The sequence below is a fragment of the Citrus clementina genome, unplaced genomic scaffold (genome assembly GCF_000493195.1).
Source record: "Citrus clementina cultivar Clemenules unplaced genomic scaffold, Citrus_clementina_v1.0 scaffold_6, whole genome shotgun sequence".
NCBI classification, from domain to species: domain Eukaryota; kingdom Viridiplantae; phylum Streptophyta; class Magnoliopsida; order Sapindales; family Rutaceae; genus Citrus; species Citrus x clementina.
In genome coordinates, this window is record NW_006262139.1 from 17,420,991 (window position 1) to 17,442,242 (window position 21,252).

At 34.7% G+C, this 21,252-nt stretch overlaps 2 protein-coding genes across 2 annotated transcripts; one reads left to right on the forward strand and one right to left on the reverse strand.

Moving 5' to 3' along the window:
• The first annotated feature begins 306 nt into the window (after positions 1 to 306).
• On the forward strand, positions 307 to 2,207 carry LOC18039609 (adenine/guanine permease AZG1). The gene has a single exon (XM_006429487.2). It carries the CDS (start codon positions 456 to 458, stop codon positions 2,205 to 2,207), a length of 1,752 nt encoding a protein of 583 aa, XP_006429550.1. The 5' UTR covers positions 307 to 455.
• A 15,172-nt stretch (positions 2,208 to 17,379) lies between these two features.
• On the reverse strand, positions 17,380 to 19,236 carry LOC18039610 (CBL-interacting serine/threonine-protein kinase 14). Its single transcript, XM_006429488.2, has one exon. It carries the CDS (start codon positions 18,854 to 18,856, stop codon positions 17,558 to 17,560), a length of 1,299 nt encoding a protein of 432 aa, XP_006429551.1. The 5' UTR covers positions 18,857 to 19,236; the 3' UTR covers positions 17,380 to 17,557.
• Between the last annotated feature and the right edge of the window lie 2,016 nt (positions 19,237 to 21,252).

Genomic DNA, 21,252 nt, shown 5'->3' on the forward strand with positions numbered 1-21,252 from the left:
TGTGTGTGTGTGAGCATGTGTATGCGAAATCTCTCTCACATAGAACTCAATAGTTAAAAATCCAAATTCCAGTATCTTGACTCTTGCTTTTTTCACCAATTTGTAGAAGCCTCGTCTTTATTTTCCTAAACATAATGACACCACAACAGTTAATCATGATTCGAATTAAGACAAATCATTCATCCAGCGGCCACAAATTATCAGTAAGGAAATCTATCTTCCACCGGAAAGCTGAAACCGAAAGCCCACTTTGCTGAAACTTTTTTTTTTTTTTTTTTGTGTTTTTTAAACCCCCTTAAAACACTCGCCACTTCGTGGCTCTTTCCCATTTCCTTATAGAAGAAAGCGGCAACAGAGGTTTCATAATTACATATAAAGCCAATAAAAAAACAAAAACAAAAGACTACAAAAGAAGACGTTTTCTAAAAATATTTTCTTTTTCTCAAGTTCTTATAATGGCGACTCTACCTGAACCAGAGAAACCCTCTCTTCCAACGAAGATCAACACGTTCGTAGCCAACAGTCGAGCTGGAAAGCGATTCAAACTGGCCGAGCGGAACACTAGTTTCACGACGGAACTCCGAGCCGGAACGGCGACGTTTCTGACTATGGCGTATATATTAGCCGTGAACGCGAGCATCCTCACTGATTCAGGCGGCACCTGCAGCGCATCTGACTGTATCCCGCTTTGTTCAGACCCTAACATCGCTCTTCCAGATTGCACTGGCCCGAGTTATCGGATCGTTCAACCGGATATATCGTGCAAGTTCCCTCCGGTCAACCCGGGCTACCAAAACTGCCTCCAGAAAACCCGAAAGGATCTCATTGTAGCCACTACTGCTTCTGCTCTAATCGGATGCCTCATCATGGGTATATTCGCAAATTTGCCCTTGGCTTTAGCTCCTGGCATGGGCACGAACGCTTACTTTGCTTACTCCGTCGTAGGGTTTCATGGCTCTGGTAACGTCCCGTACAAAAGTGCCCTCACGGCCATTTTCATCGAAGGTTTGATTTTTCTCTTCATATCAGCCCTCGGGTTAAGAACCAAACTCGCGAAATTCGTCCCGAAACCCGTCCGAATTTCTTCATCAGCCGGTATCGGCTTGTTTCTTGCTTTTATTGGTTTACAAAACAATGAAGGCATCGGACTTGTTAGCTACAGTTCCTCAACTTTGGTAACTATAGGAGCCTGTCCCAGATCTTCTAGGGCATCCCTTGCCCCCGTTATGACGTCAATCAACGGCACTGTCAGCTTGCTACCGGGGGGTTCAGTGTCCGGTGATATCATGTGCTTGAACAATCGCATGGAGAGTCACACATTTTGGCTTGGCATAGTTGGTTTCGTTATAATTGCTTACTGCTTGGTGAAAAACATCAAAGGCGCAATGATATACGGCATCGTTTTTGTAACGGCGATCTCATGGTTTCGTAACACGTCCGTAACGGCGTTTCCGAGCACCGAGTCGGGAAATTCCGCTTATGAGTATTTCAAAAAGGTTGTTGATGTTCACGTGATCAAGAGCACGGCTGGGGCCCTCAGCTTTAACGGAATGGGCGAAGGGAGTTTTTGGGAGGCTCTGGTCACGTTTTTGTACGTTGACATACTCGATACCACTGGCACGTTATATTCAATGGCTAGATTTGCAGGGTTCTCGGATCTCAACGGTGATTTCGAGGGTCAATATTTTGCTTTCATGTCCGACGCTGCATCAATTGTGGTGGGCTCGCTCTTGGGCACGTCGCCAGTGACTACTTTTATCGAGTCATCAACGGGCATAAGGGAAGGTGGGCGAACGGGCCTAACGGCGATAACGGTAGCGGGGTATTTTTTCTTGGCGTTTTTCTTTACGCCGTTACTGGCGTCAATTCCTGCATGGGCGGTAGGGCCACCCTTGATTTTAGTTGGGGTTTTGATGATGAGATCTGTGGTGGAGATTGAGTGGGATGACATGAAGCAAGCGATTCCGGCATTTGTGACTCTGATTTTAATGCCGATGACTTATTCGGTAGCCTATGGTTTAATTGGAGGAATTGGGACTTATATTGTGTTGCATCTTTCGGATTGGGCTGAAATTTTGTCGCGCAGAGTTGGAATTGGGAAAAGGTCCAAGGCAAATAATCCTTCGTTGAAGGAAGAAGCAACAAATGGAAACACAAACGACAAGGGGTTGCAATTAGGGCAAGATAAAGTACCTGATCAAGTCTAATTAGATTAGGGTTTTAAATAATTGTATAGAAAGGAGAGTTTATTTTTTTCTACTGTAATTTTACCCATTTTATAAAAAATATTAATTTGCGATTGTTTCATGTAAGTTCATATCTTGTTCTCGCAATTTCTTTCATTTTTCAGTTGTATATGTTACAAAACTCTAATAATGGTCACATGAAGCTGCATAGGCTAAAGTTTTCGTGGAGATCTTGTGAACGGTGGGTTGCTTTATATAGCTTTTAACGGAAAAGTCTTTTGTCAACACAGTTTGCGTTCATGAGTTTTTATCACAATCTTTTTGTGCTTTTTTTTTCACGCACCTTCTTATGTTGTCATCACAGACAGAGCAGGTATTAGTGGGCCAATTATATGGGCTCCGCAAGCCCAGTTAGATTTTTCAGAAAGACGCCCATTTAGATGAGGAATGGCAATTTCCGGGTCCAGGTCCAGGTCCAGGTTTGGTCTTTCCGATTCCAGACCCGGATGTGAATTCTTCTTATCGGATCTGGATAATAACCCATATATTTCACCTCCGGGTCCGGTACGGGTTTAACCCGAAAAAATCTTTAACAAACTTTACTCACCGCAAGGAATAAAAATCAACGGTGGATCACTCAACCAAAGCGTCTCAAAGCCACAATCGTGTAAGGGAAAAAGAAAAAAAAAACACTTTCAAAATCCTATTATATAGCCTTTACTTGTTTTACAATTGTCTTGTATGACACTCCCATCAAATCACAATCCAATACCCATTTCAAATTTTCAATAACTAGAACCCAAAGAGAATGAAATCACATTCTTGGGCCAAATTCCTGAAAATATCATTGATGAAGCTATTCATGATGCTCATGGCCTTACTGAAGATACCAATATCGGGATGGTGGTTATATACAGTAGCCGCAATCGCCCTCAAGCCGCTAATGATGATGGTGGTGTTTTCAACCCGTATCACAGTCATCGGTTGTGGAGGTGGTTAAGCACGTTGATTTGATTTGGATTTTGGCAATGAGGATGAGGAGCACAACACATTTACAGTGATTTGATGAGGAAATTTTGGTTTTGGGCTTTGGCGGCCGTGACTTTGAAAGTGAAACTAGGGCACAACTAATTTTTCTCCTTTGATGTTTCTATTTATATTAAAAAATAATTTTAAAATAAAGATATCTGAGTTCGGGTTTTGGATTTACGGGTTCACCCAAACCCGGAACTAGACCCGGATATATCCAGGTTACAAAAATAACATCCGGATACCATATTTATAATTTTTCGGTACGGGTTGAACCCGGTCCGGATTATCCGGGTTTGTCCGGGTTCGAGTTAAATTGACATCCCTAATTTAGATCACTAACCTTAGTAGTGTAGTACATTTCCTTTTATTTCCCAACAAACTCTACAATATTTCTTTCCCGCTTAGAGCTCCGATTCGAAAGTGCATAAGAAAGAAAAGTTTTTTTTTTATAATTCCGATTAGATATTAGATTATTGTATTATATAAATATTTACAATTGCTATAACAGTAGATTATTATACTCATATTTACAATCAAATATATAATTGAGACTTACATTATTATATTAAATTTCATAAAATACATGCCAGACAAATAACCCTCATAGAGGAGGGATGTGTCTACTCCACTCGCATTACGAGTCCCTATGCAAAGGAAAACTAATTAAAAAAAAGAAAAGAAAAGAAAAGCCCCAAGAACGTTCGTCATCGAAATGGGCACGCCTCTATTGCTGCCACAGTCGCCGTTGTCGCAACTACTCCATACTGCCGCATGTTGCAAGTATGTTATTTCAGCATTTAATCAGGAGGATTTCGCGAAAGCTTTAAAAGAACTTATAAATAGTAAGTTACTCTACATATGATGCCCAATATATCATCATTCAGTTGGATTTCTTTTACACAAAATGGCTTTTCTTAATAAGAGTTGTGACTCTTTGGAATGAGCTGTTATATCGATTAGGCAAGCCATTGTGTTGTGCCCTAATTCAATTTCTTTAGTGTACGTTTACGCTTGTTCTCTATATGATTTGACAAGTTATAATTAGCAATATAATGAGGTCGTTACAGAGTGTTCTAGGGCACTGAAGATTAGTAGTCCCAACCCAGAAAGAAATTATTATATTTTCAAAGACTTGTGTCAAGAGTGGGAAATAAAAACAATTAAGCGAAAACTCATGCAATTAATTAAACTATGTGAAAGAAGAAAAAAATTGGGTTGTCGTGAGTTTAGAGCTAACTATTGAAGAGTATCAAGAACCAGAAAATGACAGATAAGATAGGACTAGAAAACGGCTTACAAGTTTGAGGGATTCTCAAGAGAGAATATCAATTAAACCAAGTGTTACTGATTCTGTAAAAGCCAGGAAAGCGGAATATTTCTAGGTAAATGAAATGAATGACGAGAAGAAGTTAAGTTTGCTTCAAGTGAAAGTAAAAGATCTAGAAGAACATTTAACAAATCGAAAGGCAAAAGATCTTTTATTGGAAGCGATGGATTGTATTGAGAAATGGGGAAATTGGAAGTGTTGGTTTTGTTATGAAGATTCTAAGAAGTTTGGTGATAGGGAATCATTCATGCTGCACCTTTATGATATGCATGACTTGAGGATCCAGGATGATATTTTATCAGTATGCCTTCTAGCAATTGTTGATGAACGTTCTCATAAAATGATTGTTAGTGATGATTGGAAGCCTTCAGATATTAAAGCATCAATTCATATTATGGAGAATCCGTCAAGATTAAAATATCATAATATTGATTAGGGGTGGGCAATTTCGGATTCGGATGACAATTCTCACAAAAATTTATAAAATCTATAATTAATGAAAACTTACTAACCATTAAAAGAAATAGAAAATGAAAACAAATTGAGAAATGACAATGGTGTTAGCGGTTAACAGCATGTGGTTTGGCGTTCGGATTCGACTTGGTTTGGCTCGGATTCGACTTGATTCAAGTTGATTGGTGTCAGCCGCGGCTGGTTTTGAAGACGAACGAGGCTGTGCTGACAGTGGCGTGGTCGTTGGACTCACGGGTTGCCGATGGGTTAATGAGTTCAAGACGAATGACATGATGAGGTTGGTTTTGCTTTTGATCGGCTAAGTAACTGACTAACTGGATTTTGTTCACTATTCCCAACCCATGACAGTTCCCTGCAGCTGTCGATTAACTGGGTTTGACGTTCAGATTCGTCTTAGTTCGGCTCGGATTTGGCTAGATTCTAGTCGATCGGTGTCGGTCGCGGCTGAGTTTAAAGATGGACGAGGTTGTGCTAACAGTGGCATGGTCGTTGGACTGTCGCCGGTGTAAGAATGGATTTTGTATGCTTTATTTCTGGTGATTTTTTTTGGTTATTGCTCGGTTGCTTGCTCTATCGTTTGTTGTTTATATGGTTGGCTGTAAGCCTGTGACTGACAGACTTGAGTCAGACGAACTTGTGAAATAAGTTTAGTTGTTTGCTTGTTTTCGCATTTAGTTTTTTTTTTTTAAACAGTGCAGATCCGATCGGATGATTCGGATTGATCCGAATCCGATCCGATTGGAAACAAATCCGATCGGATCGCACATATTTCATCCAATCGGATTTGCCTTCAAATCCGATCCAATGCCCACCCCTAGAACTAATGACAGTGGCATATGTGCAGAAAAGGGCCAAGATGAGCATAAAGATTGTTCTGATGAAGATGTCCGGCTCACTAAAACAGTTAGATAGTGAAAACGGTAGGAAAATGTCAATTACAGAGTCCACAGACGATCTGAATTTTCCCCTTAGTGACGACAATAAACGTATAACACTTCTTGTTAATCTGCGTGACACACTTCAATTACTTCTTACACATAATTGTCTTAATCAAGATGATGTTAATATGGTGATAAGGGATATTGTTTGCATGTTTAGGACTAGATTTTCTTATTCACAACTGGGCAGTATATGCCAAAACAGCTTTAAGCTGGTTTGGTTTTTGGAATCTTTGCAACTTAAGAGCATTATTTATAAGTTGCAGAATGTGTGTGGTAGTTCGAATGGAAACATTGGGATAAGTAACTCCACAAAAGAACAACTTAATAGTGTGAGGACTTCTAATTTAAAAGTATAGGCTTTACTCAAATGCAACTAATTATATCTGACTTTGGATGGGAAATTGGTTGTGCATGATGATGTAGTGCCATGGTTCAATGTAGGCCATGAGGTTGGGGAAGTCTAAGTTAATCTACTAAAAGACAGGTGGTTATTATTTGAGTATTTTGAAATAGAACATTTAAAGATTTACAAAATGTATGAAAAAAGTTGACAAAAATTACAAAAATTAGAAGCACTAAGAGCAGTTGAGGGTATCTATGGTGATGAAACTTTACGAAGGAATGATAATCCAGAGTATACGAGGAAACCTTTTGCATCCCTACTTAGAGAACGGAAAAAAGAGCTAAAAAAGAGTGTTGGTGATGCTGCAACAGTTTATCCATTTGAGTTAGATTTTATTTTGAATGTTCTGGAAACAAACCAAGCTGTCATTGTATATCAGTTGGAAATGATGGACAATCTGAATCAATTAGATGAGTATCCATGAGAAAGAATATTATTGTGGAGAAAAGAGCTTGAATTTGATGTGAGTAGCATTGTCTTTAATTCCATTAACGAAACAATTCTAAAATACTATCTAAGCAACTGAAGAGGGGGGTGAATTGAATTTCTAAAAATTTTACAAAACTTAATTCAAATGTGAAACGAATTTAAAGTAACAATAAGTAAATCAACTAAAATATAAAAAGATAAGGGAAGAGAGATTCAAACACAAATATTTTTACGTGGTTTGACCAACCTCGCCTACATCCACGCCTCCAAGCACACCGGGCTTGAGGATTCCATTAGTCAAGCCTTCAAGGCTTCAAAAACACTTACAATTGACTTCAAATATGTCAATCAACCTTTACACCAAGAGATTATCCTCAATCTCTTAACCCAAGTGTATCCTAACACTTACAATCACTCAAAATAAAGATTACAAATTTGTTTTCTCTCACACAATATATATGATTACAAATCAATGTCCAATGTGTGAATAAATAAAACAAGAATGAATTTGAAACTCAATGGATGTTGTATTCTCGATTATAAGCTCAATGATAACGTTGTGATCAATCTTTGTTTGAATTTGATTGAGTTTATTTATAATTAGAGCTGAAAACTAGTTGTTATTGACTTTCTGCTCGAAGTCGGATCACCGTTAACTCTAAGTCGGATTGTTGTTTTGACTTGAGCAAGTTATTGTTGGACAGAACTTCAAATTGTTGGATCGCCGTTTTCAAGATGTCGAATCGTCGTTAGTGTCCAGAGGTTAATCTTCAATTCTGTTTGATGTCAGCTAGCCGTTATCAATATGTCGATTAGCCGTTTGCTACAATGACTACTACAGTGAATTATTTTCCATAGTTATAGTTTTTTCTAAAATTTTATAAAATTATATTGTGGCCCAAAACTATATGAAATTTGTCACATAAGTCCATTTCCAGAATTTTAAGCAATATTTATTAATATCAAGGTTTTCAAAACTTTCAATTAGATCATGAACTTGAAAATCAACTAATTTTATAAAATCATTTTCCATTTGAGCGTAAAACCTTTACATAATCAAAATAATGATTTGTTTAAAATATATAAAAAAATAATTTGAGCTTTTAAACGATTAATCAATCCTAATCAAGTTTGTTATCATCAAAATTAATAATAAATAAATATTCATGTTAACAAATTTTATTTTGTTTTCTTTTGATTTGACCATGTTCCATCTTTAATGCTACAAATTCGTGTACTCGATGTCAAGGTAATGGGAAGTATTGCCAGGATGAAGCTTTTTAAGTTGGAAATTGGACAAATATCTTCTAGCGACTATTATGTATTTATGCTCCCTATTTTGAAGTCATTTGTCAATGTTTAAGTTTGAATCCCTCAATTTTCTTAAAAGTTCTTTTCTTCTTGACGTTTATTATGACACGTTTTAATCTTGAAATTTTTTTTTCTTGGCAGGAACAACTAGAATGTATTCGGTTACCCGCTCTTACCTTTGATAAAGCAAGTAGTTATAGGGTGATCAACAACAATGATGAAAATAAGGATTTTAATCAGAGTTTGGAAAATTGTAGCGTTATTGGAATCGATTGTGAGTGGGATAAAGATAAAGACAAAAAAGAGTATCAAGATATAATTTTTATCCAATTGAAATGTTACAATTGTGCATCCTAATAAGAAAGAACAAAGAAGATTGTGTAATCTATCTGCCGGACATGAGAAAAATTTTGTCCAAGCAAGTTAGAGATATTTTAAGTAATATATTCCAAGCTAACGACATATTGAAACTTGGGTTTGACGACCGTAACGATGTGAGAAATTTCAGTCTAACATTAATGTATGATGGACTTGCGGGATGCAACAAGGTATTAATTTTTCACTTAATTTTTTATTTTTTTTAGTTATTAACATTTGAATATGTAAATTTTATGTTAGATTTCTCCATTCGTCGGTGTATATAAGATTTATAAGTACTTGAATGGGGACAGGTGCTTAAGAGATAGATTAGGTCTGGCAAAAGTTTGTAAGGACTTGCTAAGTGTGAGACTTCCAAAGGTAAAAATGTTTTCTTCATTCAATTTAATATGCAGTTTATTTTTTAATTTAATTTACTAAATTTGTTAAAAATATATTCAATGTTTAGGATCAACAGAAAAACAATTGGGGTGATCGTCCGTTTAGTGAAGACTAGCTAAATTACACTGCTATTGATGTTTACATCTTGGTTCTTTTTTTATTAAGTTTAAAGTTAAGAATGTCATATTGCTGCGAATTATTTTTGTATTATTATTGTTGGTAATGCTAAAACTACTTTTTTAATACAGAGCAAGTGAATATAGAAAACTTATCAGAAGATTTATTGTGTTTACTAACTTTACTCTCCAAAAAACACAATGCCAACACTAAACGGCAAAAGGGGAGGAAATGTGATAAGATGCAGCCACAGAGGGTTGATGGAAAAGTGCAGAAAGAGAAGTTAAGCTATGAATATAGACCACCCTCCTTGGGATAAATCTGTTCGTGGGAATGAAGTAGAGAAGATTTTATGTCATCTTTCAGTGAGTAAATTTTAATGATTAGATATTTATTTTCACCCATAGAATGAGACTAACAAGGTTTTCTTCAACAACAAGGAACTTTTTAGGCTTTGAGAAATAGAGGTATTGACATCACCACTGATAAATCGATTAACCCTCAGTACTTGAAAGAAATATCTTATATACAACAAAGACTAACTCTAACCTTTGATCGTGGGTTCTTTGACGCTTGGCATGGTCTCGAAGGAAGACTCTACTTACTGGATGAAAACAAAAGAAATGTCGAACAAGTGACACAAGTATGTTTTTGTTCAACTTTCTAATAAGTAATCAAGTTATTGATCAACTTTGATAACTTATATAGAGCACTGTTTTTTTTTCTAGATCTTGAATATGCTTATGAAAGGAGGCTGTTGCAAGAGCCACGATAAATGGTTCACGACTGAAGAGCAAGCACGTACACATAGAATTTTTCATCACTAATACATTAGGTATATTTTACACCTACAAGTGCATAGGCATAGAGTCTCACATTAAGCAGTGGGTGGACATGAGAGACTGCACACATTTGTAATTGTGCCAACGGGCCGGGCAGTTACGTCCTAGGTAACTTTATTGTGACTTTAATGTAATTACATAGAAGGATATACTTAAAAATGTGTGCAGCCTTTCATGTCCACTTACACAGAAGGATTTTTACCAGTGGACATGAAGAGTGGTGGGGTTGGCGTGTCCATTTTAATGGTTAAATCAATACTTAAGTATTTAGAGATAATATTATAAAATTAGCTTGACAGCCTTGGTGCATTAGTGCACTTACCTCGTTTGGAGAGTCTTTCTCATTCTATAGAAAGTTTCGTATGATCGGGAATAATTTAGGGTGACATGGGGTTATGCTCTAGGGTTTTGGAATTAGTATTGACTTGATTTTTTTATTAATTTTTCATAAAAATACAATTAACTGTTATTAGATTAATAAAAAAGATAAAATTAATTAAATCTTAATGTTGTGCAAATTTTATTGAACTCGCAAGCGCACGAATCTATTGTAGAATAAACTAATGGTGACAAATGTCGATCCTACGAGGAGGTGGATTTTAATTGTGTGTAGAATTAATTTTGTAAATGGTTGTTGGATTTGTGGTGAAAATGATTTGGATTATCTTAAAATTGGAATTGAAATGGCAAGAATAAATTCTAAAATTGGAATTAAAATGGCGAGAATAAATTGAAGAGAAATCGATTGAGATGACGTACTTGGGTATCTGGATCCGTATCAACATGCATCATAGGCTAAATAATCATTATTAATGCCAATTAAATCATGAGGGGGGAATCCACACCTCATAAACCACGCTCTAATCAATATGGTGCTAAGGGCTTATCGTGCCAAATAATAATAACATTGTACTAGGGGGCCGGTGAAACCAAGGCGGTACTAGACAAGATTAGTATTATTTGTCAACGAGAAGTCAAAACATCCACAAAAATTAGAGGGGAAGAGAAAGTAAATTTACCAAATAAAACCCATCACACATGTTGAGACTTCACCTTCAACCCAAGCTTGAAAGAAAATTAGCCACTCATAATTGAACTATGGGCAAAATGAAAATTTATTAAAATACGTAGAAAATACAAAATGGAGAAGGAATTACAGAAAATGGATCCCAAAAATTGATTCAGAGCTATCAAATTAGGGGGGGAGGCCCCCTTTTTTATAGATACATTGAGTAAATCATGGCCATCGGATTAAAAATAATTTGGACGATCAGGATTGTGCCCTGTCATCAGTCAACAGTACGCGGTTTGACCACGTGGTTTGAACAGTAACACAGTTTGACCCGGCTTTGAACAGTAACGCGGTTTGGTTGAAAATAATCTTGTGTAATGCATGTACTGTACGCGCGATTTTTAGTCCACTAATATACTGCCACGTCACCAATCAACAATGCATAAGAATTTTAGCCCAACAGGATCGTGACACCTCATCAGTCAATGCCACATCATCAGTCAATGCCACATCATCGATCCGTCTATGTGAACAATGTTGTAAACAGTAACGTAGATAGTACCGTACATGTGAATAGTACCGTCTATGTGAACAGTACCATTTTTCCTTTTATGCTCCTTTTAAGATTTTCGACCGTCCTGAGTTCAAAAGTGATATCCGTTTTACCGTTTGATCTCTCGTTTATTGTGAAATGACTATGATGTCCCTAAAATACATAAAATACTTACTTAAAATCAAACACACATAATTAAATTACAAGAAGCTTAAATACATAAAAGTAAGGGTTGTTAATAAGACTCGAAATGTAAAATGACGATTTTCTCCTTTACAAATATGCATTTTCTAACACTCAACACTTAACCATACATTATTATACATATATAAAATTACGAGAAACTGAATTAGCATTTAGTCCAAATTTTATGATCTACAAGGTCTCTCAGTGGGCCTATATCTTAAGAGATGTGCATTAACCACACCTAGTTCATGTGAATTATGTTAGTTTTTCATAGATTTTAAGTTAGTTGAAGAAAATGGTTTAGGTAGTTGCTGTAAGAGATGGAGTGGCTACTATAAAAGTGAAAGTGATTGGCTCGTGTTTTATCATTTAGTCTGTCCTAATTTACATATATGTGTTATTGTCCTGATTTACATGTACGTTTTATTGTTCCAACTGATATAACTCTCCAAGCTAGTATATTTCTACCTCTTCGTCAACGAAGGTCTTTTTTGTGTTGAAATCAAGAGACAGGGTAGCTACTTCCCTTAGGTTTATAGCTTGATTCCATTTGTCTGATTCGTCTTCGTACTTCAGGAATCATTTATTCTACCTTAAGGTGAAACAAGGACAACTTACTCTTTCAACAAATGGATTTTGTTTTTTTAATCGAAATATAGAATAGGGGTGGAATTCTTTTCATTATCACAAAGAATAATTATATGTTGAACCACAAACAAATATATAAATTGATGTGGTAACATACAGTTTGTCGATTAAAAAAAAAAAAATAAATTATATGGATCTTATCATGATTTATTCATTCAATGATAACATACCGCATTAGTTTGCACAATACTATTTATATAAAACTATTTATGAGTGTGTCATTACTCTTTTTAGTTAATAAGCATAGATTTATGAGTTTTAATATAAATCTATCATAGATTGTGATATTTTAAAAAATGAAAAAAAAAAGAAGAAGCTGGGAGTGGATTATTTTTATTTTATTCTTTTGAATAAACAATTATATTGTTTAGTATTAAGATGGTATAGCTCCTATTAAAAAAAAACTATGCTATAAAATAAAAGTTAATAGTAGATGATAAATATAATTTTTATATAATAATTTTTTAAAAAAATAAAGATATTATATTATTTTTATTATAAAAGTGATTGATTAAATTAGCTTAACTTTTAAATTATAACAGTTAATGTTTATCAAATATTAAAATATTATAACTTTTAAACTACAATCTTAATACTAAAGAGGGCCAGCATTGAGTAATAATATAATTTAATAATATTTGTCTATGTTTTAGAATAACATATGGCTGCACGTTTCATGGAAAACCTAAATAGGTCCTAAGAAAATGGATGTGCCTTTTTATGCATTTGGCCCAATTGGCAAGTGGACGTTTTTGGATCACCAGTCGTTCTAAATTAGTTTATTAAATACGGAGAAATGCTTTTACCACCCCTTAATAATACTGATAAAACCCCTTTCGGGAATTTGCCGCTTTAACCTCAGTTAAAATGACTACTTTAACCTTATTTTAGTTACACAGAAAGACAAAATTCTTCTTCTATGCCTATACATCACTCTAATCGTCATAAAAAACTGTAGTAGCCTGAATTTTTGTTGTAAATAATAAAAAAAAAAGTCTTTTCATTTCTTTTTTCATTTTTCTCTATAATTTTAATTTTAGTATTTGAAATGGCCAAAGAAAGAAAGAGGATATACAAAATACAGTAATAGTGGATTTTTGAGGAAAATTTATGAATAGAAGTTAAAAAAAAATGGTGTAGATTAGCATATTTCATTGCCATCACAATAATCAATTTTTTTTTTCTCTTTTTTCTTTGTAAAATTTTTATTTAGGCATAATAGAAAAAGCTCCATTGTAAATTTTTGGATTTCTATCTTGCTGGATTTGAAGGAGTAGGAAGTAGCGCCACTCTTGCATACCCCTTGAAGGCTTAAAAGAGTTGAACACACTGACAAGGAGCCGAGACGTTTTCAGCAAATTATGAAACAAAAAGCCCGAATCGGCCCGGCCAAGCCCAGGAGATGCATCCGGGTCCTCGGGGAAGAGGACGGAAATTAAAAGAGATGCCACGTATGCAAATAACTGACGCCACTCGCGAAGCTTGGAAGTGGGAATTTTAACTCGGGTTAAACTAATAAACCAAAATAATATTTAACAAATACTAAAGTATTATCTTATTGAGACTAATATGATTTTTTTTTAGTTATATATGTGAATTTTTTGAAGGAACAAATATTAATTTTATTGAGATCGTAAAAAATTGTGTTAAGAACCCATATAAACATGACTTATTTTAATAAAATTCATAAGAAATTTTCTAAACATTACTATGGCTCAGAGAAAATTTCAAGAGCTAGCCCGGGCTACAACTACCGAGGCTAGCTCGAATATTTCTCACGATTTAGAGGTTTAAAAGAAAATAGATAATATGAGACAATTTGGCAATCACATAACGCATTTCTATATCAGTTTATACAATAAATTGTATACATATTATTATTGATAATAAAATATCCATCTTGTTAATACTACCATGACCATTGTAATTGCATAAATCTTCTTTTATGAGAATATATTTTAAAACTTGTTCGATTAATTATTAGGCAGCTAGTATCTAAATTTAATTAAGTTTAGAATATGATTGAAACTATAGCCCCGTTTGATATTGAGGTATTAAAACTTTTAAAATATAATTGTTGTGAAAAAAATTTATGACCGTGAAAATAAAATTTGATAGGGTATATATAGTAACTATGACTTTAGAAAATAATTTTGACAAAATATTAAATATGTTATAAGTTTACCATCATGTAATGGTGGATAAAATTAACTTAGCTTTCAAGGCACAGTAATTAATGTTTACCAAATATTTTAGTATTGTAGTTTTTAAGCTACAACTCATCAAACTCAATGCCAAATTAAGATTAAGTTACTCCGACTTTTAATACTCAACTATTATGAGTCAAATTTATTGGCGGAATTGTGACTGTATGACTTTTAATATAAAACTTGCATCTCAATAATATGGTATATTTGTATTTTTCAAAATTGAACCAAAAAAACTATAATTACATTGCATCTGTTTTTAACTTTTTTTTCTCGAGCTTGAAGCCTTGAATTATCTAGTATATAATTACTTTGACATCTTCTAATGATAAAATGTCGCATGGCATTATACGTTTAAAAAAAAATTTTAAGATTTAATTACTATTTTTCAATACTTTGAGTAAAATTATTTATAAACTTTCCGTCCTTCGTACGAGTCCTCAATATCATATATATATATGCCATATGGTAAGTAGTTCGTGACACTCTCAATAAAACTATTTATAAACTTTAAACTGATTTCCTGCTTCAACAGATGTGATTGTTTGTTACCACTGAACGACATGGTCTAAACAATCACTTTTTGCATTAAGATTTTAATGAACTTTGACGATCTATAAGCAAATATTTATCTATTTTAATGAAGGAATTCATAGGGTTAAAGCTGAGAGAGAGTCAATTGAGAAAGACTCGAAAAATTAAAAGGTCTAATAGGTTAGTGAGCTAACAATGGATAACTCAATTTTAACCGTTCATATGTATCTGGCACGTACAAACCGTCAAATCTTTATACGACGAATATAAACGAAGTGTGGAAAAGAAGAAAAAAAACAAACACAAAAAGGAAAAGGAAAAGAAGGAACATGATTGCAATCAAAGTTACGTAGCATCGATGCTTTACGTAAATAAACCTAATTGGTGCACAAACAAGTTAAAAGCCAGGAAAAGCGTAAAGGACAATTTGACCAACACGATACAGCCTCTACAAAGTTTCAAAGCTTCCATGTGCTTAGAGATGAAAAAGATATATACATATGCATATGTGTATGTATATGTGTGCGTAACTTCCAAAGACTAGTAGATAACATGACACGTTGCTGAAACTTAAAAACGCAAAGGTCTATTCAAATTGTTCGTGTAAAAGCCACAAACAATCACTATAAATAAGCATAAACCATGACAAATTTGATAATAATTGTTCTTTAAAAGGAAGAGACTTAAGCGGGAGTCATTTTACACCCTCCCGGTCAATCTTTTCATGCCACGGCTATGCTGACGCTACACGCACGCACCTTTCATTTTCCACCGAGGAATTTACTTGGCGGCAAATAAACGCGTGGCGGGCAATCATTTTCTTTTACACCTTAACACTTGAAAAGCCTTATCCACTCCTTCCTTTAATTCTAGAGGGGATTGATGAATAATGATCAATTGATTGATTTCTCCGTACCAACTGATCAGGCGGCTCCACACGGCATGAACTTTTCGATGAGCTCAAATTAATTCATCAGCTTTCCCACCGGAACATAAGGCAGTGGCTAGTGGAGCTGCTCCATCTATCGTATAGTACTGATTATTGGAGTATTTATGATGATTGTCAAATTATAATAATAAATATAAATTTAATATTTATTTATATAATCGTCCGGTCCTTATTAGTGTTCCATTATGTAAAATAATTTCAACATAACTAAACTTAGAATATAATTTGTTGTTAATATCGCACTTGATAGATAATAAAGAATTGATAAAACTTTAAGTTGTTAGCTAAATATTGTATCAAAAGTGTGTTAAAATCTAAGTATATATAAGAACAACATAACTAAAATTAATTTCTCTCCTAATTCATGAAAGCGAGGTTTAAATTTTAGGTATCTTATACTAACATATATTATAGATTTATGAGCTGGTCCAAATTAAAATCCACAAAACATAAAATACTACTAACTTAGTTCTTTAATTGGACCAAAGAGATAAAAATTATTTCAGTGTTGTATTTTGAAAAATGTGAGTATCATCTTCTCTTGAGATTTTTGCAAGGAATGTCTTTACTCAACGAGGACACAAAGTGGATACATGGTCGTTGTAGAAATAATTTGCTTCATTTCTAGTGTCTTTGTCACCGAAGTTAACCATACCACACTACTTTGAAAAATTGGCCGTGTGGTTTGTGGTATCTGTCAAATACATAATGCAGCAATTGTGTATCATTTTGTCATTAAAATTGTAGGTGACCACCCTTAATGCTTACTGCAATTCTTCTATGCCATTGATTTTTTCTTCTTCCAAATAATAATAATAATAAGGAGCTTGCTATGTTGCAGCTTCTGCAAGTAACATAGCCAATGGAAATCTTCCACGGGTGTTGGTGCTGATGCAACGTAGGCAAGGGAGCCGTGTATGCAAGGGTCAATATGCCAAGGCTGTTAGTTGCAGCTTCTGCAACTTAGCCGTGTCCTAATAATAATAATAATAAGAGGCCAAGGGGGTTCGATACCTGATAAAGACATGCACTCACCTATCAGTCCCTTTATATAACTTGTCGCTGTCATTATTGAACGTCCTGTAGAATTTTGTCCAATTGTCTACAGGCTGTATTATATACATGAATAAATTGGGAATAATAATAAAATTAAAATCTATAGTCCATCAAACAATCATGCACATTCATAATTCGTAGAAATTAATCAAATAATTAAAAAAAAAAAAAAACTTCGAGAGATGGAAACAAGCATCAGGACACAACAATACCTGGATGTTTGTTGGTTTAACTAATTAGTAACCAATCTTTTCTTTTTCTTTTTCTTAAAAGATTGACACATGTTTGCTGCGAATATTAATTTCACTTCCACTATCGAGAAGGATTTAATTTATATTTATTTAAAATTATTCTGATTGTTCTCAGAGAATCAAGCATTTTTTTTTTGTTTGGATTTAACGTAGAGATAATGGAACATATTACAACTTCGAATAATTCCGGGAAAAAATATAGATACAGTAACCCGGTATTCGCCGGAGCAATTTTGTTCCTATTTTATCGGAAATTAATAAAATTCCGATTATTATTACGATTCACATATGAATTACACAAACCGCCGTGCGGCTTAAATATACAAAAGGCGAGTCCAGCTCACTGCGAGACCCCGGCAACCGTCGCTTCCGGCTGATAAATTAAATCACCGAGCAGCGGTCTCAGCTTATCTTTCCAGTTCTCTTCGCCCCTCCTCATACTCTTCTTTATCTCCACGACAACTAGATCATCCGTTAACCGGTCAATCCCTATAACCATCGTAAAATTCCCATTTTGCCCCTCCAGCTTTGCCCCCCACTCTTTCTTTGTCACCGCCAGTCTGTCGCCATCAGCCACGAGTCGCGCCACCTCCTCCACTTTCTCTAAAATTTTCTCGGGCGTTTCATTGGACAAGAATCGCTCGTTGCAAAAGGGCGCGTCGTTGTTGTTGAAGTCGTCGAACAAACCGGACAGATTGAAACCGGAGGAGAGCGAGATTATATCGAAAGCATTTAAGTATTTCTCACTCCCGACGTTACATCCCACCGAGTCTTTCAAATCAAAATCCTCGTGAGGAAACTTCCTCTCTTTATAATCCTTTTTGAACCACGGATCACGGAGAATCTCATCAACGGTGATCCTCGTAGCGGGATCCGTATCGAGAAGCCGGCCAATAAACCATTTCAGATCAGGAGACGTCCATTTCGGGCACCGGTATTCGCCTTTATAAATCTTCCGGTACATAGCCATGAGATTAGGATCATTGAACGGCAAGTAACCTGCGTTGAGAACGAACAAAACGACACCGCACGACCACATATCCACCTTAGCTCCATCGTAACCTTTCTTCGCTAATATCTCCGGTGCCACGTAAGCAGGAGTGCCGCACAGAGTGTGCAACATTCCGTCCGGTCGGATCTGCTCCTTCACCGCACTGAGTCCGAAATCCGATATCTTCAGGTCCCAATTTTCGTCGAGCAAGAGGTTCTCGAGCTTCAAATCTCGATGGAAGACTCCTCTGGAGTGACAATACTCAACGGCTGAGATTAGCTGCTGAAAGTACCGACGGCTGAGCTGCTCGCTGAAACGTCCCTTCGAGATCTTGGCGAAGAGCTCGCCGCCCTTTGCGAACTCCATCACGAAATAGATCTTGGCCTTGGTGGCCAGGACCTCGTACAGCTTCACGATGTTAGGGTGGCGCAGCCGGCTCATGATAGAGATCTCCCGCTTAACGTGCGCCGTCAAGCCGCCCATGAGGATTTTCTGTTTACTAACGGCTTTGATCGCCACGCTCTGTCCCGTGCGGACATTCCGGCCGTGGTAGACCTTGGCGAAAGCACCGCAGCCGATAATTTTGCCCACCTCGTATTTCCCGAACAAGTTAACTTCTCGCGAAATATCGCCAGTGTTATCACCCATGGTTGCTGTTAACGTCGTGCATGAATTCAAACAGCTCTAATCGCTCATGCGCCTCTCCAAAATTCTTGCAACAGAACCATACCGGTTAGTTTCTATTATTATTTGAAATTTTTAGATTAAGATTTGAACAGAAAAATTGGATTTGGATAAAGATAAAATAAAAAAAAAAATAAAAAGATTTGAAGAAACTGATTAGTATTGAGTTGGAAGAGGAGGGTAGGAAGGAAGTGAGTTTTTTTGAGAAATAGCGAAACCGATTACGGATACAAAAAAGATAATACAGCTTGTCTTTGGTTAAGCTTAAGCTATTTAAAAGGAGGAGCGAAAATGGGGTAATTTTGTTATTCTTTTAAAAACGGCTCAATCATTTTTGTTTTTTAGACTTTTTTTTATTTTTCATCTTGTGAGAAAAGTGACGTGAAGATTACATTCCTATATATATATATAAGTCATAAGACCCTAATTAGTTTTACAAAGCTGCGAAATTAAAAAAAAAAAAAAAAAAAAAAAACTCAGTAACAGTATTGCTTAAGAAAAGCAACAACAAAGTCTCGACCAAGAATGTGCTTTTGTGTTAGCAATCATCTCAATTGAGTTATTCAACACTAATATTTTTTATTATTATATGATAAAAATATGAAAGTTGGACCAAAATAATTTGGTATTGTATTTTTAGATCATTAATTTTGTTTTAATTAAATGGGTCTCAACTTCATTAACGTTCCAAATTAGGGATGCTTTAGTAGGTATTAATTGAAAAATCTGAATTCCTAACAATATGCACTTGAATTTGAATGTTATTAATTGAAAAATCTGAATTCCCTGTTAATTTTCGTTATTATTTTTTTTTTAATTTTCAAATTAGGTTATTAATTGAGCCGTTCTACTAGATGTAGAGACGATGTCCAAAATGCAGTAGTCATAGAGTAATTCTGTATTTTGTTTTGTTTTGCTAACATGCATTATACACATCATCACACAAAACATGTTTTATTAAAAAAATTTAACACCTGATCTCTTATTTCCATAACAAAATATACTCAGATAAGATATTCTTTGGAAATGATAGTTACACACGATGTACTTGTTTTTTTTTTTTGGTTGTAAATAAATAATAATTTTTTTTTAAAAAAAATCTAATAAATCGTGATAAATTCATTAGCTTGCAAAATGTGTTCAGATGAGTATTCAAATACTATATTATATGACTGCCTCTGCCTGATCTAAGATTTTTTTCCTTCGTCATATTATATACATGGGAAAATTTCTTGAATTAATTGTATTATCCGGTCTCGATTAATATTAAATGTTATGATATTATTTGAGTGGATTTCCGCCACACGCACACCGTTTACATTCATGTTGATTCATCTCACCTTACTTTGCTTCATCAGCCGACGTCTTATTATGTGATGTTTGATTTGGATCACACACCGTTTGTAATTAAACTGGTGAATATTTTGTATGAGTAGATGAGCGTTATTTGTAATCACTTACTCTTTTAATATGTTTTATAAAATGAAAAAAGCCCAAGCCTAATGGCAACACTCACTCCCTGGACGTTATTCTCCCCGTATGGAACATATTTCGCTCTAAATAAATAATAGGGATAATTTACTTCTTGATGTACAAGTAACCATTTACACACTCTTATAATAAAAATAATGTCTATTAGTCTCATTACATATTTGATTATATATCAGTGGTATTCTAATTAATTGAAAAAAAGAAAAAAAGGAAGAAGAATAAGCAAAATTTAATTAATATTTGTCGTTTGCATTTCGTCAAGGACCTTCTTGATGTATGCCTCTTAAAAGGCAGTGACAATTTGACATTATCGATGTATTCTTTGCCTTCATACCTGAACCGGAGTCTGAATCTGAGATATTTTTAATATAAAATTTACTTTTTATTCAAAAAAAATTCCACTCAAATAAGAATAAAAAAGAAGTTTAATTTTTTTTTGTTCAAATGTAAATATATGCTAATTATATATGAATCCAAAAAAAAAAAAGTAAATTTAAAAAGGTTTAATTTTACCTTCTAATTATTGCCTTTATAAGTTCTTTGAGTTAGTAGTCTTTTAAATTTGCACCGTCATGAGTTTTAATTTGGCTCAACTGGAAATTTTAAACGACTAGTAGGTTTGAAGTTTAAATTGCAATTACATTTAAATTGAAATGTAAGATTAATTTATGTACCTATCTTTTCACAAATCTACCGTTTAGTATAATAAATAAAATAGTTCCTTTTTACATATATATCTATACAATTTTTTTTAAACTCTTTTTACATATATTTGATTGCAAGAGAAATTTTAGAGTTTTTATTTTGAAAACGTCACCGGAGGATACCAGCATAGAGGTCTAGTATCGAATGGAATATCGCCACGTAAT